Below are 22,217 nucleotides of genomic sequence, written 5' to 3' on the forward strand. Positions count from 1 at the left end.
TCAATCCTCAGACAGTTTAGACTTGACCCAAGAATTACGCTCTTGCTGACAGCAATAAGTAAAAATTAAAAATAAATAAATTATTTTTTAAAAAAACCTGAACACCAGTAAGACAGCATTTCCTCCACAGAATTAAGTGTCACACAAGTGTTTTTACCTTTTTGCACTTTATGCTCCTCACACAGTTACCAAAATTTTTGTCCAACCTAATTTCTACTGAGCAACTGTAGTTATACATTTTATGTGACTTCAACCATTTCTAACTATCATTAACTTCCGGTAATGTGATTTATATAAGGTGTTATATCTGAGAATTTGCAGAATGACACATCTGTTAAAACACACTGAGGCAGAGTCCTTTTAAACATTGTTTAAGGAGATCCTTATCTGGCAGCATCATTACTTAGCAATCTGAGTTGCAACTGCGCACCTGCAAATAGAGACAGAGATTCTGAAAACTTGACTTCCTTGTTAGATACACAGAAGCTATAAATAACTTGCATTTCACCATTATCTCCATTCAGTATGATTGCAACCCATTTTTAAACTGTTCCTTAACATAAAGGAATTCAAAAGACTAAAGAAAAAAATACATTTAAAAGTGGTACTTTAATAAAAATCAAAATAAACATAGTGGCAATAAAGAGAAATTCACATGTTACAAGAAGTGAAGTATAAGCAGTATAAACCTTACTCACCATTAGGAAAAGCTAGAACACTGATGATTAGAAAGAAGAAAATCACAGAGAGGATACCCCTCCAAATATTATCCTCTGGGACGGAATCATCCCTGAAGAGACAGACAACAACAGAGTGTTAAAGTACATTAGAAGGATGAAGTCAAAAGGTTCTGCAGATATCATGTTATTTAAATAAAGACCACATGGAAATAAGTATAAGAAATAAGCATGCTGGTTATATAACAAGTCAAGATAGTAACTGCACTGAATGCTTTTCACTCTGCAATTCTGGGTATCGCTTTCTTAGAACCGAGTTAAACATAATCATCAATGCACACATCATAAGCACTGTTAGAAGCCAATGCAGAAACAATGACTAAATTTAATACAAGGTGAAAAAATCATCCTGCTTTAACATTCACAGAAACATCATCAAAAGTACTTTTCACAGCAAACAGACTCGGACCAAAAACTTTGGAAGCCTGGATGCAATTCCTAGGCTTCCCTTTGCTGTTTTGGTGCTGCTCACCATCTCCTTCACTTCCCTTGGCCTGTTCCCAATGCCAAATGCCTGAGGTGAGTGCAGAGACGGGGGAAATAATGTTTATAAGCTTAGAATCTGTGTATAACAGAGAGACAGAAAAACTTAAAAGAACCAGGGAAAAAATATCAACTTGCTTTACATCTATTAAGTCAAAGCTCTGAATAAAATAACAGGTATTATTTGTGCTACTGTCATATTATGGCCAGAACAGAGACTTAAGAAATCAGTTTGAAATGCAAAGGCAAACTTGACTGAGCTCTTCTTTCTTTTCGGGCGGGTAGAATATGGTGTACAGCAGCGAGATTCACCAAAAAAAAAGCCCACCCAAGTCTTCTAACCAGAAGTCAGCTTCTAAGATACTTCAGTAATACAAATAGAAACAAACTTCAGACTATCATAATATACATGGCTAATACTTCATAATATATCAGCCACTACAACTCAAGTTAAAAGTTTTACTATCTGGTTCATGTACTTCGGATCAGTTTATCTATTTAAGTATATCCCTTTATTTATTACCAACCCACGATACCAAAAAATTCCCAGCACACTTCAGAGAGGTAAAGCTCTTCCTGGCAGACCATCTGTCGCATTTCTGGATGGTTCAGTGAAGAATCTGTGACAGCATAAATGCGCTCCACATTACATATTTGCTGCAGTTATAAAATAAAGAAATCTCTCTTTCCCAAATTATTTCCCTTTCCCTCAAAACTGAACCTTAACGGCTCCACAGACTTCCATCATTGTGAGGCATTTAAGCACTGTGTTAGTTTAACTGTAAGGCAGGAAAGAGTACATTAAACATCAATGGTTTCTCTGCAGGCCTCAGGGACTCCCCACAGCATTTATTTTTTTTCTAAACCAGCTCAGTCCAGATTTACCAGTCATTTTCCTGCAGGCATGCTGCGCAGGCTGACAGTTTACACCAGCTATGAAGCCCGAGCTCCAGAGCTTAACTCTGGCTCCCTTGGCAATCTCAAGGGCCTCATGCCATCCAGCACACTTACCAGCCAGAGCCTCAGGCTCTGATGGCTCAGACAGCAAAGTCATATTTCTGTTTAAACATATGCAAATAACACACATGCACATGCTGTCATGGGTGCTACCAAGTAAAGGGATTTTTTTTTTTTTTTGAAGAGAGTACAGATTACTAGTGTTACATCACTGTACAATTCGGGGCAGCCAAGAAAGAAGTGAAAGCCACTGTGATCACATCACTTAATTGTCATGCCAGCTGGGCTGAAGGGTCCTCACCTTTGCATATCAGGATTCTGAGTACTACTCAGCTTCAGGAAAGCAGTCTCACATTGGCACCACTTCCCCCCAAAAATCAACAAAGATGTTTTAGGTGGTGTTAAACTGCATTTCATTCCAAGTGAGTGGTAGAGGCATTTCATTTTGGCTTTCAGGTACCTTTCAAAAGGGATAGACATCCAATTTCTTGCCAGGAGCAGGTAAAAACACGTAGGAGCAAAAGACTCGCTACTGCACACTAGTTAGTACAAGAATTATAGTGTTTGCCTCAAAGAACTATTTTGGGGAATGCCAAAAGAAACAGGGAAGCAAAATAACTGTTGGAGGAAAGACACAATCACAACAAGCTGCAATCAGCAAAATGTGCTAAATCATCTCCTCACTTAGCCTTAGGAACTTTGATGCTGACTTTGAAATATTAGCATTCATGCAGCAAAAACACGATTTCTAATGCTAGTGTGGGAGGACAGATGAAAATTCCCTCAATTTAAAGCCACTTTATCAGTGCATTTTGCAATGTTGTAGCTTTTTGGTGAAAAAAAAAAAAGCCAAACCAAAGCACACAATACCTGCATAACTATTTTCTCTCTCCTGCTCTTCAGAGCACTACATTACACTGGCACATTACAAAAATGTAAGCTAGTAATCTATTACATCATGAAGAAAAAAAAAATGATACTCAACTGGGGAAAAAATAGCTAGGACACTAAATTTAGAGTGTATGAGGGGGAAAAAAAAAAATCTTCCACAAACTCCCCAAACCAAACCTAAATGTACAATAATCCACATCAACTTCATTAATCAAGGAATGTGAAAGACAACAGCGCTATATCCTCATAGTTCTTACTCCTGCTTCCATAAACCCCTGCAACTTCACACCAGAAGCTACCAACCTGCCACCTTCCTCAGCCCTGTTGCTGTGCTCCAAAAAATATCCCCTCCAGCACCCACCTGCCCTCCTGCTGGTTGGCTCTGGGCTCAGAGAAGGCCACATCCCTCTCTCTAGGGAGGAAGAGGATAGGGAAAGCTAGAGCCACTCCACGCCTCCGCCCCCAGGCACAGCCTGGAAGCAGTGGAGCCTGTGTCTGGCTCATTCAGCAGGAAATAACCAAGGCAGCTGCAGCCATTGTCAGAAGAACTAGAAGGATGTGCTTTAAAAAACAGAATACCCTCTACTCCCCACTTTAACGTGGAAGAGTTAAACACACTCACATTTCTTTTTCTGGATTATTATTACTGCTACCTGAAGATTACTGCTCTCTGAAGTTCAGCTTCACCCTTACCTGTCAGCTCAAAGACAGTACCAGCTGCTCTCAGTGAACTCAAGGGAGACCCCACGTTATGGCTTGGTACATCCAAGGGAAAAGCATTTTCTAAGTTTGTCTGAACCCCCATATACTTCTGACACAAAACAATTATAGAAGAGACAAGAAAGACTTTAAGGGAAAATTTCCTCTGCCTATGCTGAAGTTCCTGAAAATGTAAGTCTTACTTAACAACATCAGTGTGAATGTATCACAGAAAATTCCCTGCTTAATAGTTGACCAGGAGAGCTGTGGAACAGTTGACAGCACAGGGGAAGCAAAGAATCACTTGTCACACCTTACTGGGAAGTCTACAGAGCCTTGTGCCTTGGAGCCTTGGAGGTAGAAACATGAACACAGTCACTGGAGACTCAATGCAATAAGCTGATGGGAATAGAAATACCAGACCTGGGAGCACATACTGTAAGCATATGGGAAACTATCTCCTCCCCCCCAGTTTCTCAAAGAGTATATATGGTTTGGGTAGTGGTCCAAATAAGGGAACAGAGGCAGCACTCTCTTATCACCCAGGAGATGCAGGAAACTCCTGCGATAGTTGGAAATAGTAGAAGGGCGGGAAGAAAACAAAATCAGAGTAGCTTCCACAACCTGAGATGAGGAGGAACAGAAAAATTACAGAGAAGTCAATGGGTATTTAAACACAGGAAGTGAGGCAGAGCAGAAACAGACGGGGAAGAAAATGAAACTGAAGTTGCAGTTAGAAAGCTAGCAAGACAAATGGAAAGAAAAGTTAGCAACCCTCTCGGAAAAATGCAAACAAACATCCCAGAAGGGAAGCAACATTCCTTGGGCATAGAAGACTCCATCGTTCTGAAATTGCTGCTTGGTTCATCCTCTGCTTGAAAGAACTTATGGCAAAATCCTTTCCCTCCCTAAAGGTGAGCGATCAATTCCATTAATCCTTCAGAACAATGTCTTAGTAACTCATAAGTCTGACCTAAATTAGCCCTATAGTGAGAAATGTGATTGGGCAAGGGACGACAGTACAAGAGGAGCACTTGTAGCAAAGGTCTTTAATTAAACATTGTACCAAAGCACAGAAACATGTCTCTGATTTAAGAGTTAAGAAGGGATGCCTAGGACATTCTACTTTAGCTTAGGTAACAAGATCTAAGTAGAACAAGGGATGTGTTTACCAAAAATATCTTCCTTGGGGCCATACACAAGTTAAAACAAGAAAAGCCACACCTCTGACCATTTGCAGCTACACTATTTTACATTTCCTTATGCTCCTTTCTCAGCTCAACCGAGGCTTGACCATTATTTTCAAAGCTGATAAAAACTATACATTTAGATTCTTATTCTAAGATTGAAGATTACACACTGAACTGTGTATCAGGCCTACAAGCAAATTATGATGTTATTCTGTCAAATACAGAGTTTAATCAACAAGGCCATTGGAACCTGCGATTGTATACATACAGTGCTGCAAAAGGGTACACGACCCCAAAACACGATGCACAACTCAGTTAAAGCCTCTCAGGAATCACTGTCTGCCCAGAGACTGCATGATTTATCCTAAAGGTGGATTATGTTATCATCTTCGAGCCCCATGGAGGCAATAAAAAGTATACACAACTTAGAAAAATACTGCAAGATACCCTTCAGACTGCACTGCTATACCTTTTGTTTACAAATAAGGCTCCTGAAAATAACTGTATCCGTTCTTAGCTTTATTTCCATGAATGACTGCAGTGGCAAAGTCCACAGAGCTGTTCCTGTGGTGGGCAAAGGATGTGGCTAAGCATATCAGTACCGGGGCCTGAGCCAACGTGTGACGGGCCACAGACAAAGTGTGTTGTATAAAAATGATGACACAAAACAGTCACCCCCGTCCACTGAAAGCTTGGTAAATTACCTACTTGAGTGATGTCATTGCTGGGCTTCTTGATAGTCTAACAAAAGCGGGTTTTGGCAACTGCTTGAAACACACATTTCTGTAAGGACTTTAACAGAGTGCCTCAAAACGATCAACAAGTTCCCAGGAAACGCAGCAGAGGAGGATAACCGCCCTTCGAACAGAGGGCCTGCCGAGCAGGGTGCTCTCCAGCCAGCTAGCGATGCAACACCCCTGCCTGCAGAGCACACAGCAAGTCACGGCCCGACACCAGGTCTCCCGTTAACCCGCCTCCAGCAGGAACCACCGCCCGCCGGAGCCGCGCTGCCCGTCCTCACCGCCGGGGGACCAGCGCCAGCCCCCTCCCCACCCCAACCCGGGAACCCCCTTCGCCCCAGGGCCGGGTACGCGCGGCAGCAGCACTGCCGGCACCCAGGGGCGGGGCGGGGGATCCCCACGGCGCCGCCAGGGGCCGCACACCTGGTGAAGGCGAAGGCCATGAGGCTGAGGATGGTGAAGCTGAGGAGGGTGATGGTGTGCGGCCGGTAGAAGAACTCCAGCGTGATGTCCTCCACCTGCTGCTCATTGATCATGCGGAAGTGCAGGCGGTAGTTCACGTCGTCCTTGCTCAGGGTCCGGCTCCCCACGCACGACGCCATCTCGTCCCCTTCCCCTACACCTCAGCGCAGCTCTGGTTCTCCCCGGGCGGCGCGGCCCGAACCAGCCCGGCCCGGCCGCCCGCGCCGCCTCCCGCCGAGGCGACGCCGCTGAGGGTAGAAGCGCCGCGCCCGCCTCGCTGAGGGGCGGAGCTCGCGCTGCTGCTCCCGCGGCACCTCGCGCCCACGCGGTGAGGGAGGAAGGGAGGGAGGGAAGAGCGGAGGGGGGAGGCGGAGTCACGCCGCCCCCTTCGAGCAAGCGGCGGGAAGGACCCTTGTCTGCCTGCGCCCCCCCTCCGTGCTCCCGAATGGTCTCACCCGAGTTGGGGCGGGGGGGCACGCACGTGGGCTGGGCCGCACGCGGGCGCGGCGCGAGGGGCAGGTGAGGTGTTGGCGGGTCCCGGGCCCGGCCGGGCTGCGTGACGGGTCCTCGGGGCCGCCGCGCTCGCCCTCGCCCTCCCGCGGGCTGGGCTCGCCGGTACGGAGCGGCACACCCCGCCCTCCCGCAGGCTGAGCGCGGGGGCTGCCGGCCTGGCGGGGCCTGCAAGGGGCGGCGAGCGCGGCCCGGCCCGGCCCGGCCTGGCTTCCCCCCGCCCTGTGGCGGGGCGTGAGGTGGCGGCTCTGCGCGGAGGGCCCCGTCCCGCGGGGAGGGTTTAGGTTCCGGCTGGGCCTCCCCCGTGCTCCCAAGGGAGCGGCTGCTGTGCAGGACAGCGAGCTGTGGCGTTCAGAGCCGGCTTCTCTCCTCCGTTAACGTCTCATCCGTTTGTCACGCGTTTAAAGCCTCAGAGCAGCTATTTAATGCTTTGTAGCGAGTAACTTATGCTTTTACTCTCAGGGGATTAACGCTCACACTCCCAGCCCTGCGGGCGAGGTGAGGCAGCGCCTCTGTTAGTCCTCAGTCCTTTCTCTCCTAGCAGGATGATGCACTGAGCTGGAAAATGGCTTCGTGGGCTCGGCAGGTCTCCCGCTGGTGTTGCCTGCTGCAATCGGCCCGTGCTGCTGAATTTCCTGGGAGGCTGAGCGGCCACTGCAGCTCCACACAGGCATGTCGTGGGTTCACCCCGCTGCCCTCTAGAAATGACTTTCTTCCGTGGAGATGGCAGGCATACAGGCGTGTATGTGTAGGAAGCTGCTCTCCATCTGGCAGTGCCAAGGATGGATCCTTTTCTTCTCCCGAAAGTACCTTGCCTTCACCAGTAAAACAGGAACAAGCAAAAGCAGAAACATTACCTGATCTGAATGCAAAAATACCATATGAAGGTAAGAGGCCTAAGGGACGCCATTACTCCCAAATCATGCTTTCAGTATTACCCTTGCTTCTTTTTTCTTGGCCTGTTTATCTAAAACATTTATCTGAAGTTCCTGACTTTCACTTGTTTTTAGGCCCATAGTTAACACAGAATTCCTGTGGTCACTCTAGCATGCAAAGAACACCTTTAAGCTGAGATAAAGATAAAATGTTTTGGGTAGAAATGTCGGTCTGTAGCTTCTGTTTGAAGGGATTTTTGTAACTCTGCCTTCATCAGCTGAGCATTTGTCTTTCCCTCATAGCTGTGCCGGTACAAAATAAAGGTGTGTGTTTGTCGGTTTTGGTTGGTTTGGGTTTTTTTGAGCAAGGGTTGGGAGGCCACCCCTGAAGCCGCTCGCAGACCGCGGCGGTGGACAACAGGAGGCAGCAGAGTGTGAAGCCTGCTTAAGCACTGCTCTGATAGGAAATGCTCCTGCAGCTGTCTCCCGAGGAAAAGAGATAGATACCAGGTCGCCTTGGTGGTGTTGCCCTGAGGAAATCGCTTCACTTTTCTCTACTTTTATATCTAAGTGAGGATAAAAAAAATACCACCCTCTGAAAATAATTCTGCTATACTGAGGAAACCTGCTCTGGATTACTAAGCAGTCTTGTGTGTTCAGATTCTGCTTTAAGCCCAGCCAACTTGGATCCTACAGAGCTTATTTTTGGGGTGGCTGAGAGCTGCAACTGAGATCTGTGTGTTTGCGCAGCTGGTTCTGGAAACAGTGCTTCACCAGAACTGACAGGTCAGCCAGCTCGTATGTGTCTGCACCTGCGGTGCAGTTCATCTATGTGCCAGATTTTTATCTGCCAGCAGACTTGCTGGTGTGTGTGTGTGGAGGATTTTGCCCAGTTGGCAGTGTATATAATGGAATAAACATAATTGCTAACTTTTTTTTTTTTGATGACTTGAGGTATGTTTCCTGATAGGAGGTCTAAAGAACTTAAAGTGGCAAAAAAAGGGCATCTGTGCTTCTGGAATGGACGTTGGTGTACACTGGTTCGGTCCTCAACAAGTTTAAAGAAAATACTTGATATCCATATGGATTCCTAGAGAGTTCTTATTACAGTTTAAGGTGTAAATGTTGCTAAAAACATTTTACTGTGCTTTCATTTTTGTGGCTCTGAGAAAAAGAAGTGGCAAGACCTTCCACAGCTATTGAACTAGTCTGTGCAGCTCCTCCTGGAACATTAGGATCATCCTGCTTTGGAACCTGTCTTGGTAGTTCTGGTGTGGCTTTGTTTTCTTGATATGGAAGAGTGTTACCCTAGTCTCCAGGAAGTCATTGTGCAAAGGTACAGGGCACAGAAAATCTCCATCCTGAAGAGTTTATAACAGGGCTGTTGATCAGTAATCAGTTTGATAATTGAGGTGGATGCTAGCAACCAGCCTGCAAACAGTAATCTTGATCTAGCTGCTGTCAGTGGAAAAATAGATCAGTTTAGAGAAATATTTTTTAAAAAGACACTGAGCTCTGTGACTTGGAACACTTAAGGGGAAACAAGCATAATGATGTTCCCTTGGAAACCTTAATTAATAGAAAATGGAGCTTGATTTCTTTAGTTTGAGGTGGTGGCAGTCAACAGCCATTCAGTAATGGATCAAGATATGACAGCTTCATTGGAGTTGGCTGTGAAATACCTTGAATACCTTAAAACAACTGCAGTTCAGGCATCAGAATCAGAAGAGGCACAAAGTAGCGGGCTTGTCAGATTATGAAAAATAATCTTTGCAGTAGTCTTTGATCTGGATATGAAAAGGCAAGAATGCATTTGTGAAAACATGAAAGAAGATTCTTTTTCAAGAAGGTGATGTGATCTGTTGTCATCAGTGATCAAGGCAGCAGACTGAAGGCAGGCTTGCTGGGTACCACACTCAGATTTGTCCATGTGAGCAAGAGTTGATGGGCAGTGACAAGGAGGTGGAACAGAGACAAAAGCTGGGAGTACTCTGTTTTCATATGCTTTTTAATAATAATAGATTGGCTGTTCATCTCACGCACAGTGTTCTTGCATTTTGTCTTTCACAAAATGCATTTGGGTCTTCTGTATTTGTTTCTTAGACTGGGATGACATCCCACCTTCATCTGCTTTGGAGGAGATTTCTGAGGAAGAAGCTGTACAGATCATTGCAGAACCGCTTCTTCCCCTTCAGTCTTCCACGCTCCGAGATTATGTCGATCACTCAGAAACCCTGGCAAAACTTGTCCACCTAGGTATGTGTGCTTTTGTTTATGTGGTTTGCCTATGTCTGGGGCTTTAGAGAGTCTATAATTTGTGTTTTGATATTACTGGTTGCCTTGTAAACTTGAAAATAGGAACAGTGACCAGTGGGTAAAAGCAACAGGATGTTATCCAGGGTAAAGAGAGGGGATTGCATGTCTCACTAGCAATGCCATATTACATGAAGACAAAGTTAGCTAATTTTAGTCCCTTAGTGCTGTGTATGCTAGAAGGAGGCATCTCCCACAGCTTCCAGAGGTGGGGAGCACTTTGTGTAACTTGATTGGTCTTTCTTCTTTTGGGCTGGTTAAAGATGCTTTAATTTGCTGTGAAAAAAATTGCAGCTCTCTGTCTTTGGAAGGAAGGAAGGAACAAGAGCGGTGCTGTGTAGAACCTTAGAAGTGGGGCACAGTAAACTGGAGAGGCAAGAAGGAAGGGATGGAAGAGAACATTATGTCTCATCAAAAAGCACATGGACTCTGCAGGGATAGCTGTGTTCAAGGTTGCTGGCCACCTCCTTGTTTCCCAAAAGTGTAAGGAACACTGGAAGAAAGTGGAAAAATACATATTTGAGAGGGGCAGATCTGGCCCCATGTAGTAACAAATTGCACTTCACTGCAAAATTGTCCCCTTCCCTTGTATAATGAAGTTGGGAATTCCTTGCACACATAATTCTGTGCAACAGGAGTAGGTCTCTGCATGTGGCACATGCTAGTGTACTTGATTCTTCACATGCAGGATTCACTGCAAATGTCTTCCTTCAAATAATAAACTCTGCAAAAGTGTCTAAAGTGTCTAAAATGACTGCTTGTTTTATCTAGAATCTTTCCACAGTATACAAGGTGTTGTGACCTTGAGCAATTGAAATATGCTAAATCAGTGCAAAAAAAGAAGTAGTCCTATAAATTTCAACATGCCTTTGTGAAACATTTATACGAAGTAGGGTCTGTGTTTAATTAAAACAATTTCTAATTTTGTTTGTTGTAGGAGTTGACTTATCCCAAGTAGAGAAACGTCAAAAGGCAGGTCAACTCTTACTGACCTTGGACTTTGAAAAAGATATAAGAAAGATACTTCTTTTTCTTAAGGATGTGGGTGTAGAAGACAATCAGCTGGGACCATTCCTGACCAAAAATCCATACATCCTTGCTGAAGATCTGGAAACTTTAGAAACCAGGTAGGCCTTTCAAATAGCAGCAGGATGTTAAGTCCTTTGGCTTGAAGACCTGGAGTCCCACTTGGCTTAACCTTGTCTGAATCTATGTTGCTGCTGCTTCCTTTCTCTCTTGATCCCTGGCTCTGTGTTCCTGTGCCTTCTCATCAGTCAGCATTAAGATGTGGTGGTATCATAAGTCAACACCCTGATCCACTGGAAGACTGACCATTAACAAATTTTACAGCTCATCCCTGACTCTCTGCCACAGAGGAAGCAGCTTGCCATCCTAGGCCACTTGCTTTACCTGGGTCAGCTTAGATTCCAAAACGTTAGTCCCTGAGGCTTTACCTAAATTTGTAGAACAATATTAACCTCTTCAGTCATGCTTTGAAACTGCTCTTCTAGATGATATGTCTACCCATAACTTGTGAATTCTGCAGTAAAAGAAGCAGACCAGATTTCTTCTGTGTTTACATCTAATAGCAGCAGAAGGTTTTGGTGACTTTTTTTTTTCCTGTTGTCAAGCTCAAACTGGAACCACAATGAATTAATTTTTGTGTGTGTTCACATGTGTATGCCATACACTGTTCCTCAGTCCATAAAATGGACTTTTATTCTTAAAATTACTCCAGACAGGGTTCAGTAATTCAACACTTCTTTTACAGAACAACTTGTGTGTGTGTGTGCGCACACACACTTTGTAATTAACTCAGAATGTCTTGGTATTTAAAAATTCCAGAAAAAAAAAAGTCTGTCTGCTTGGCTCTTGCACATAGTAGCTATCCAAGGCAGAAATCTGAAAATACAGCTTTTTGGAAACAGGCACACTTACGTCTAACATAGGCTCATATCTAATGTAGACCTGACTTTTCTTTCTCCTCTGTTCTTCCATGCTCCTATTCAGTAAGTGGCCTTTCAGAAACAATATCCAAAAAGAACCTGTGTCATTTTTTAGCAGTAGTTTTGAGTCTAGATGTCAGAGTTGCTTATACTCTTCTGAAGAGAGTATTTTTTGCTATGATAAACACTCTAACTCTCCTGTGAAGTCAGATTTGCTTTTCAGTGACTGTCCTGTTGCACCGTCTGGTTAGTGAAGTAAGGGCTGAACTGGGCAATCCAATTTCTTCTTCATTTTCTGCAGCTTCATTTTTCAGTAAGTTTATCTCTGGCACTGGTGAATGCTTTCCTGCAAGCTTTAAAGTAAGTGTGCTGCGGAGGGCGTATGGCAGGCTGTGAAGTGAATGTGTCTCAGATAGCTGTCTTTTGAAAGCTGAGTATCACCTTCGCATAAACACTTCGGTGCAGATGGACATGGTATTGGTTACATCACTCTGGAATGTTTTATTGCTATGGATTCCATGTTGCCAGGAAACAAAACACAAATTTCAATAGATTTGGCATTCGACTTCAGATAAACACTGTAAAAGTCAAAACATTCCATAATTCATAACAATTCTGACAGTTGCAAATCAGTGTCTGTACTGCAGCTGCACCAGATGCTTTGTTTTGCGGTATTGTTAATGATGACTTAAAACTGTTAACATGCTACACAGAACTGCTGACCCCTGTAGTAGAGCGAGGGCTAACCTTGGTGCCAACACTCACAGATTTATCTCAAACTTTAGTTGGGTTGTGTGATTGTGCTACTTTAATATACCAGTTCCTATAGTCAGGTTATTACAGTCTTGACATCCCTCTTAAGTTTTGTGCCTTTCCAAGATGCAAAGAAATGCTTCAGGTGTGAATCTCAATGACTTGTTAACAGAAAACAAGCAGAGGGAAGTCAGGACAACACAAAGGTTTTATTTTTAATCTGCCCGTTTAGCTATGTTTCTAAAATGCTTAGCAGTTGTGACCTTGAAAAAATGGATGGAAGAAGTATAGTGTAGCGAAGCTGCAATGTTCAGTACATAATGGGATCATTTTCGAAGGGCCAATTGTTTAGTGTTCTGCATTTCCCCCCGTCCTAACCTCTCCTTATCTCTGAGGCTCCTGCAGCCAGTTCCATCAGCATTATCTGGAGTCTAGGCCACTACCTTCTGTGTTGGGGTGCCTGCTCAGTTAGGAATTGGTCCTCTAGAGCTTGTTCTTAGGTCTTCTGTCTAGAGGTTTTTGGCTTGTGAAGGCTTCATTTTTGAGGGCTTGTGGAAAGTGAGGGAGGTTTAGTGACTGGAAGGTTTTGTTTTTTTTTTTTCTCTCCACAAGATGTGATTTAACACACAAGCCTGTCTTTTGCTGAGTATCTGCTCCTGCAGAATATTTTGCAATCTATTTAGTATCTTAATTACTGCCAGGTAAAATCAGTACTTGTATGATTTAAGTTCATCTGACAGCAAATACTTCTGTATATGCTCATCTATAACCAAAGGAAACTTCTTGAAATTGTAGTTTAGTTTTTTTATAAATGGTGATGTGTGCATGTGGGTTAATCATGTCTCTATTTTGTGTGCTGTATTCCCCCCCCATTCCTTTTTCTGGGAGCTATGGCAATAATCTACTGCAAGTAGTATTTGAAATAGGATTTCACTTTCACTGAATTCAAAGTTTGGAAAAAGTTTTGAGTTGGAAAGAAAGCTCTGTTAAACTTAACTTTAGTCAACTCCTTCTCCTTTCTGACAACCAGATGTTTTGTAACTAAATCCTTGGACCAGTGAGTGAAAGTAGGGACCTATTGTAACAAAACTCCATCTTTCAGCTGATTTGGAAATGTCTTTTTGGACAATGTCTCTACAGATAGCATTGTTGTATGATATTTCTACTCCAGTGCTATTGGCAAAACAGGGATGTATGAGGTATAGTACTCTGTTCTTTCAGCAGCAGAAATGGAATTCATTAAAATAGCAAAAGGCTGTATATATCTTCTTGTCCATACCCTATGATGATCTATTAATGTGTTTGCAATCTAGGAGACAGGCTGGTAGTTAAATGTAGGTTAACATAGTTATCTGCTTAAGTACAGCTGGAAGGAATTAAAATCTGTCTTCAGTATTGACATTCTGTTCTGAGGTTTATTTTACTTTTAATTAATTGGAAGGGATGGTATTTTGCTTTTATGATAACTGCAGATTTCTGCCTAATTATTTTTGGCAGGGTTGCATGTTAATGCTAGAACATCTGTCCATTTATAAGATATCACTAAGGAATTTAAGCAAGTACTGAATAAATGGAGGCAATAAAATTTTCATCACTGGATTTTATTTTGTTTTTGTTCTCTTTCTAGAGTGGCTTACCTAAAATCAAAAAAATTTGGTAAGGCAGAAATTGCTCAGATGGTCTCAAGAGCTCCATATTTGCTGTTGTTTTCAGTGGAAAGACTGGATAACAGACTGGGTTTCTTCAAAAATGAACTTGGTCTCAGTGTAAAAAAGGTAAAGACTGAAGTCTTTAGGTACTTCATTAGTGACCACTGTAATGCCTTGAAATGTGAATACTTCAGGTGTTAGGAGGTTATCCACAAACGTTAGTGACATTACTAATGGTAACACAGCAGGTTACAGGAGGATAACATGATTTTAACTGTCTGTAGAAGTAATATGGACATCTAACATTGAAGTACAGTTCTTGAAAATGATCTGCTGCAAGTTATTGTCAAATAAGCATGTGTGTGTCCAGTTTTATTGTTTGAGGTGGGTCAGAGGACTGAATCCATTGCTGAAACAAGCAAGCAGCTTTTTTAACTTATAGAAAACAACTTGGCTCTCTTCATCTCTTCAAGATACTGTAACATACTTAACTCATTGGAGAAAAATAGTCTAATCTGTGAATATCATCTCAAACTAAATGCCAAATCATATGCTCCCTTCACCAAGAGTAACCCCTGGGTTTGCTCCTGAGTGCCTACCACATTACATGCTTAGCAGGTATTTAGCACCATGCCTGGCATCTTCAGTGGAGGTAGTAGCTGGTGTTTCCTGGAATAAGTGTGCAGTGTTAGTTGTTTCCTGCAGTAGCTGGGGATTGCAATAAATGTCAAGTTCCAAGTGAAATCTGGTGTTCTTCTATTGGCTTCTATTAGCTGAACAGTCATAGCTGTCACAGTGCCTGTTCCTGGCCTTACCATGCTTGAGGTAAGAGATCTCTCTGGAAACAGGTTTAGTCACTGCCTTGGGTTCAGGGCACATTACAAGTAATCATATGGTTTAGGGGATGTGGAGTAATTTCTTCTATTACTGTGGTCTAACTAGATCCTAAGGTAGACATTCCACTGCAGCTGAAAAATCCTTTTATAGCTTCTATCAGGTAGTGCGGTGTTTACTTTTTTTTAAAAAAGGTGTGAAGAAACAACTTGAGCACTGAGAGAGATTGGGCACTTGAGCATGCTTTCTACTTGTGGGGTATGCTTTTACTCCCTCTTCCTGTCTGTTTTACAACAGCTGTTATTTTTTATTTTCCAAACAAGCATATTTGAGTAAGTTTTTGCATCTTACGAATTTGCACGAAGCAGCAATGTATTCTTTGGGGTAGGGATAAAATGAAATGCAAGTGAAAATGCATCCCTCTTCCAACTAGAAAAAAAAATTTCTATATCTCTATCTTTCTTTCACAGATTGATTTACAAACAAGCTTTCAGTAATAATCTTTCCTTTGTGTGTTTTCTCTAATTGTAGACAAAGGATCTGGTACTTCGTCTTCCAAGGCTACTGACTGGTAAATTGGAGCCTGTAAAAGAAAATCTTCAGGTGAGCTTATTAGTAGGTATTAAAAGTGTATTGTGTATTCACATAGTTTTAAGAGTTGACAGAAGATAAAATTCTTGGAGGAGAATCCTGCACAGAAAGAATTTAATGAAATAATTCTAGTAGAGATATAAAACAGCTGCGGATTTTCCTCTATAGCTTGCAAGCTTACAGCATATGTAGAGCAGTATCCTATTCTGTTTTCTACTCTGATGTAGGTTAGAAACTTCATCTGGGTCCCTTCCTGCCAAAAGTTGCTATTTGAGGACACAAGTTGTTACCCATTTCTTTACGATGAGTGAAAAATAGGGCCTGCTTGCTTCTTTTTTCTTTTTTTTTTTTTCCTTAATTATTATGGTTTTTTGCTAACTTGGATTGTCCATGAGGATTTAGGAGCAAGAAATGTGCAGTTGATTATTTTCCTCTTGGCAGGTAGCTAGTTTGCCAAAATATGCATTTGACACCTATTGTCTGATAGCAGATGGTCGTTATTAACAACTGTTGGGTAAATAACTTAAAACCCACAGGGACTCCTTTCCCCTTTGAAAATTAAACTATGCATTGGTTTAATTATTGTGCTGTAAAGCCATCTAGGCCAAACAGCATGATGTAGTGTAACAATTTGAGAAATCTCATTATCCTATAATGCATAACTATGAATTAAAATATATAATTTTCAGACAGACTCGCTGCTCTGAAACTATTAAACACTGGGAATCTTGCAATCTGAAATGTGTGTGTGTGGTAAGGGAGGAGACTGGAAAGTAGCAGACTGTTCCAATTAATAGTGCTTTGTTTTTAATGAACGTTGTTTCCACAGGCTAGGGATTCAGTATGTGCTGAATGTGCTTTTAAGATCTTTGGTTCTATGTGACTATCTTGTCTATCAACCAAAAAGCGTATAGTGTAGTGTCCTTATTTTTAACATGTTCTAGAGAGAGAGAGGAATGACTTTTAGGTCCTCACTATTAGAATCTACTGATACTTAGAAGCTCCAGCCTTTCAGGAGGTTGGATGTCTCAGATTCAGAATCTGGGTTCAGACCTGTATGTCCTAAGCTGGTGGTGGGCAGGCAGTACTCAGAAAGTGAAACCATATACCAGCAGTTCTAAAGTGATCTGGTGGTATCCCTCATTCTGAGTGGACTGTTACATAGAAACAACTGCTGCAGCTGATACTGGTTGTCAAAAAATACCAATCATGGACTAAATGAGCTGAAGGATGGCTTATTCTGTCCTCTGAAGGTTTCATCAAACACAATTAGAGATTCACTGATAGGATGAAACTGGAAAGCTTGCATTACCACTGCCTGTTGTGAGAATCATACAGAGTATGTCAAATATTGCTGGGACTTACGCAGTAAGGATATTAGCATACATGGCCTAGAGAGTTACTGAATATTAAATATGCTTGCAGTCAAACTGAGTGCAGTCAAAGCAACTTAGACTTGACCTCACCATTCATGTCAAGAGAGAGCTGTTCCATTTCACAGAGTAGAAAAGCTCAAGATTCTTGCCACAGTTACCTCTACAGTGGGTCCAGCTATACGTTCTTCACTCATTTAACATCAGGTCATACTCTCAGTTGTGTATCTTAATGCAGTAAGTTATCCCTGCCAACGCAGATATGTGGAAGACACTGCTGAAGTGCAAATACATCTCTGCATACTTGAATGCTGTCTTAGTTGCTTAGTATTTCTTGTGATACAGAAATAATTATCAAGCAGATCAGGAAGAACCAGGAGTTGAAATATCTGATTATAGTAATTTCTAGAAACAACTCCCTGTAAGGATCTGGAAGTCCTAAGGTAGCTTCAAAACCCAGATTTTAAGCCCTTCCCTTTGTATTTGCCAGGCAGTTTTGGAAAAGAGCTGTAGTCTTGGCATATCAAATTGGAAAAACAAAAAACCCCACCTTTGCCAACTGAAGAAGTACCTGAGTAGGATTTGAAAGTCTGTTTACGTTGACTGGCAAGCACACCCACTTCATGACTGAAAAGAAGCAGCTTGTAAATGTCACTGGAGGATAGAAGAAATGGCTGAGTTAGCAGACACTCTTGTATGCTGAATTCCTTTCTCAACAACTCAATGAACTGCTTGCCATTCTGCGCTTTGGGAGGAGTGCTCATGATTTTACTGAAAAAATGGATTTTGCTTTCATTTTGGGAAACCATAATTGAAGTCAAGGCAGTCTCTGAAAAAGACATCTTATTTCAGACATCAACCAACTGTAAAATAAATTGAATACACCCCATATTCTACACATCTCTTTCAGGTCCAACAGACTTCAGTTGAAGACTACAGGACTGAAATTATACTTCCTAATATAAAAATATAACTTGGATCCATTAGCAAAAAAACCCCACATTAACAAAAGTAGTCACTAGCTATTTGATTGCTGTGTTTTACAGAGCTCAACAGCTCGACAACTGGAAAGTCGGTCTCTTTTGACAGCTTGGTGTTGAAACTGATTAAAGACTCTTCAGGGAGCATCTTTACACTTGTAACTGCCATGCATACCGAGACACAGCTTTTTTATTCATTATCTTAGACAAACTGAAAAATACATAGCATTCACAGAAGTCATCTTTACTTCAGGGATATTCTATAAACAAATAACACTTTAATCCGGAATGATAAATAATTTGCACTATCTGACTTGAGAAGAATTGGCGTGGCAGATATTATTGTGGGGTTGCATTCTTGTTGCTGTGTGACAAAGGGTAGAAGAATTTTGTATTAGTTTATTTCAGCAGCATGTTAAAATAAGCTGTTTGCTGTAGCTGACTTTTGAAGGTAAAATTGTGCTCTTTTTCAGGTTTGTCAGATTGAACTTGGTTTTCAACGTAATGAAATTCAAGAGATTGTATTTAAAACCCCCAAGATTTTAACTGCCAGTAAAAAGAGACTTAAACAGACGTTTGACTACTTACACAACATAATGGGCATTCCCCACCACATGCTTACTCGCTTTCCTCAGGTGAGCTGTTAGTCTGGGAGTAAATTGTAGGTGTTCTTTGCACAGCTTCTCCACTAGTTTGCTGCTGAAGGTGGAGCCTCACTGTATGCAGGACATTGGGAACTCTTCAACTTGTCTGTAGCTTTTACTCTTAACTGGGATAACTTCTATTAGCAATTCAGCAACCACTGAGGATTCCAGTATGGAAGTGCCCTTTTTCCCCTGGCACATGTGACACCACCACCCCCAGTCTTATGAATTTTTAAGTTTTCAACAGAAGCCGTTATGCTCATCTTTTCTGGATTCATCCAAGAGCGATTACTACCTGCTTAGGGATTCCTTGTCCCAAAATCTTACCTAGCTAAGAGACACAAGGGAAGACAGATCATGCAGAAGATGTGATTATTAGATAACATATTTATAAAAACATTTCTTTCAGATTTGTCTAGGTAAAAAATAAATTTTATAGATTATAGGACCTGAAAATATAGCTTAAAGGTAAGACAGGTTCTGTCCATTAGGCAATCGGATTCTATTTGATCTTCCTATTGCTGCAGCAATAGCTAAAAAATCACAGGAGTGAAGAGAGATTAGTTTCTTGATGACTATTTTGTTTTTTTCAATCTCCTCGTTACTGTTACTTCCTCACAAATTAAAAGTTGAAAGCATTTGTCACTTCATCCAGTGCTGACATGCAGTCACACTACCTTCTTACAAGGAAAAAAAGAAAGCACAAATTACAACTTCTGAACTGCAATAATTTTCTTCCTAAAGCAAGTCTAGTAGGGAATCTAACTGGCTAATCTAACTGTCTAAAAAGCCAACATTATATGGGGAAATAAAACTGCTCCCCAGGATTTTGATTACTTATCTTGCTATCTACTATATCTCTGTTTAACAAGGATGCTTGCTGTAACTCCAATCCATGTGTCACTTTTGCCCTCTTTGACTTGTAAGTGACCACAAGTCTTGCCCCCTTCCTTCTCAGTTGTCTTACTGTTGGCTTCGTGGTGGTTCATCTCATTATTTCCCTTCCCTTTGTGTGGAAGGGTAATTTACTCTATGCCTTGTTCTTCCCTTCCATCCTTAAAACCTGTGAGTTCCGGGATATGGCTAGTGCAACTCCGTCTGTATATGGTCTGACCGTTAACTTGTGCATTCACAAATACATACTTGTCTACATCTGTTCTTGCTTCTGTTCTGAATGACAGTGATGCTGAAAATAAGAGGCATACAGGATTTTTTTGTCTAATCCTCTCTGATGTTACAGCTGCTGTTGTAACCATCCTTCCTGTCAGCTAGCTCCATAAACAATGCATAAGGTTTTCTCCCCGTCTTCTGACTCCCTCTTAAAATTCAAGGAAGGCAACAGAGGAATAGTAGTTTTGCTTTCTGTCCTAGTTCAAATTAGTTTGCATTCTCATAAAATCCTTCAGTAACCTAGTCTGTCCTTTTTAGTAAAAACTCTGCTCACTTTCATTGCTCTAGCATTCATGTTTTCACCATTATCTTCTCTAAAGCAGTGTCTCTCTTCAGTTATACTGCTCAGAAATGCAGAGTTAGATCTCTGCTTTTAGACTTCCTAACTGTGCAGCTTTTGTCTTCCCCACTTCTCTCTCTTTGTAGATGTTCCCCTGGTTTCTTTCATGTTTCCCTTAGCATTGTTCTTGCCTTTGACGGTCTAGAATTCTTTTTGTGACAAATCTCTTCAAAGGTAGGCATTGCTGTGCAGCAGAAGACAAGTGATTGTTTTGAACCACTGCACTGTGCCTTTTGGCTGTGTTATGACAAGGAGGTGCAGCCACTCACCTTTTCTGTTGCCACTGTGCAATTCACTCGTTTGTATTACACCATGTGGTCACCTGTTCATTTCTTCCTTATAACAACGCTCATCTGAGTCTGGCTGTACAAATAAATGCTTCTGAGAGTATAGGGAAAATGCTTAGGTATTCTTGCTCCTTGGTTCTGAACGTCTCCTCTCCCCTTTCTTGGCTGTGATTACACGAAAGTAACATAGTCATCATCTATAAACAAAAAACTAACATGCTTGAGAGTTGTATCACTCCCTGATTTCCCTTGTGTGCATATATCAGCATACTGTGTTGAAGCATTTATTTAGAATTTACATGATTTATATATAAATGTAACCTACCTGGTGTTTGACATAACTGAGAAGAAAATATGCGAATTATTTGTTTTCTTCCTAGATCTTCAGTTTGTCTAAAAAATGCTCTTATTTTAGATTAATCAGAGTCTGAAATTTAGACAACCTTAAAGAGTCTTCCCTTTCTTTCTTTCTTTCTTAGGTTTTCAACTCAAAGCTATTACGAATCAAAGAGAGACATATGTTTCTTACATTCTTGGGAAGAGCCCAGTATGACCCAGCACAACCCAGCTACATCTCTCTGGACCAGCTAGTATCCTTGCCCGATGAGGTGTTTTGTACAGAGATTGCCAAAGCTTCTATACAGGACTTTGAAAAATTCTTAAAAACACTTTAATTAGTAACACATGTAAAAAGGAATAGAATAAAGTTATTAAATAAACATATTTTATAAAACTACTCCCCTTTATGGTCTCTTAATGGCTTATTGGTTTAAGAAGTTGTTGCTTATGAAACATTTGTAGGATTTAAAGGCTCACAGTAACATTCTTTATGGTGACTTTAAATTGTATTTCAGAAGGATTGACTAAATATATGTTGACTGCTACTGATGCAATCCTTGTAATTAATTGCTAACTTTATTTGGAGTGAATGATGCCTGCACAGTAATAGAAAAGTAACTTACAGTAGCTTTTTTTGGTGGGGTTTTTTTTTCTTTCAATAATTTCACAGTTTTGGGAGATGGAAAAACTGATTAGTGACTTACTCCCTGTCTCGCCCTCTGTCTTCTCCCCTCACCCTCCATCCCAAAAGTTAGAAAAACAAGTTACTGCAGTAGCGAGGAAGTGACATGTGTACTTGCTTTTATCTTAAGAGCTAATAATGTTATTCTTTTCCTTGTACAGTAGAAAGAACACTGTTATATATGTGAAGCCTCTTATACAAAAAGACATTTTTCAGCAGGTTACAAGGGCATTTCTTTGTGAAGCTGGCTGCTGGAGTTAATATCTTAAAAGCTGTACAGTGCAACTTGGTTTGAAATATCAAAGAAAATCAGCAAATGGAATCTAGGCAAATTACAGAAAGAAAATTAAACTACACATGTCCCTGAAATCTAGGAGCTTATTTTAAGTCACTTTTCCCCTTGTGGAGAGGGGGAAGCAGTTTTTCCCCACCCCAATGAGATTTGTATGGCTTTAGATACAAGTAACCATATAAAAAGAGGTGGTAGTATATACTTAGTTGACAAGCGTTATCTTGCTCAGATATAACAACTGAAGTAAATGCTAACATTAGGAATCATGAAAGTATTAAAAGTACTTAATCCTATCAGTAAACAAATCGTGTTAATACAGAATTATCAAATCACAGTGTATTTGGGCAAAGTGGAAAAAACTGACTAAACCCAAATGCAAACTGTCTGATAATTTATTGTTTAGAAGTTTCCATTCTTTGAGTTAAAACAGTTCAGGAAACTGAAATCCAGATGTTTTCATTTGGATTTAAGCTTATTTAA

At 41.5% G+C, this 22,217-nt stretch overlaps 2 protein-coding genes across 6 annotated transcripts in view; one reads left to right on the forward strand and one right to left on the reverse strand.

Moving 5' to 3' along the window:
- Window positions 1-6,428, reverse strand: part of PTDSS1 (phosphatidylserine synthase 1) — a 32,204-nt gene extending 25,776 nt beyond the window's left edge. For all 3 annotated transcript variants that reach the window (XM_074815373.1, XM_074815366.1, XM_074815356.1), the window contains exons 1-2: window positions 6,121-6,428; window positions 699-790 (exon numbers count right to left, since the gene is read on the reverse strand). In XM_074815373.1, coding sequence (XP_074671474.1) covers window positions 699-790; window positions 6,121-6,299 — 271 coding nt within the window. In that variant the 5' untranslated portion in view covers window positions 6,300-6,428. The remainder of the gene's footprint in view (window positions 1-698; window positions 791-6,120) is intronic.
- Window positions 6,429-6,540: 112 nt separating this feature from the next.
- MTERF3 (mitochondrial transcription termination factor 3) lies at window positions 6,541-21,160 on the forward strand. 3 transcript variants are annotated; one of them, XM_074815386.1, is made up of 8 exons: window positions 6,541-6,678; window positions 7,214-7,556; window positions 9,648-9,800; window positions 10,795-10,984; window positions 14,184-14,331; window positions 15,571-15,642; window positions 18,457-18,618; window positions 20,904-21,160. In XM_074815386.1, exons 2-8 carry the CDS (start codon window positions 7,235-7,237, stop codon window positions 21,096-21,098), a joined length of 1,242 nt encoding a protein of 413 aa, XP_074671487.1. In that variant the 5' UTR covers window positions 6,541-6,678; window positions 7,214-7,234; the 3' UTR covers window positions 21,099-21,160. The 3 variants fall into 3 exon arrangements, with proteins under 3 accessions (XP_074671487.1, XP_074671494.1, XP_074671503.1); XM_074815393.1 differs by lacking the exon at window positions 6,541-6,678 and adding an exon at window positions 6,742-6,774 and having other exon boundaries at window positions 7,211-7,556; XM_074815402.1 differs by lacking the exons at window positions 6,541-6,678; window positions 18,457-18,618 and having other exon boundaries at window positions 6,816-7,556.
- The last annotated feature ends 1,057 nt before the right edge of the window (window positions 21,161-22,217 follow it).

This window comes from Strix aluco, chromosome 1 (assembly GCF_031877795.1).
Source record: "Strix aluco isolate bStrAlu1 chromosome 1, bStrAlu1.hap1, whole genome shotgun sequence".
NCBI lineage: Eukaryota > Metazoa > Chordata > Aves > Strigiformes > Strigidae > Strix > Strix aluco.

What these genes read in the sequence shown, in the direction of transcription:
- MTERF3 (XM_074815386.1), top strand. Translation starts at nt 7,235, where the DNA reads ATGGCTTCGTGGGCTCGGCAGGTCTCCCGCTGGTGTTGCCTGCTGCAA. An exon ending in TGCAAAAATACCATATGAAG is followed by an intron (nt 7,557 to 9,647) that starts GTAAGAGGCCTA and finishes TTTGTTTCTTAG; the next exon opens with ACTGGGATGACATCCCACCT. An exon ending in GGCAAAACTTGTCCACCTAG is followed by an intron (nt 9,801 to 10,794) that starts GTATGTGTGCTT and finishes TGTTTGTTGTAG; the next exon opens with GAGTTGACTTATCCCAAGTA.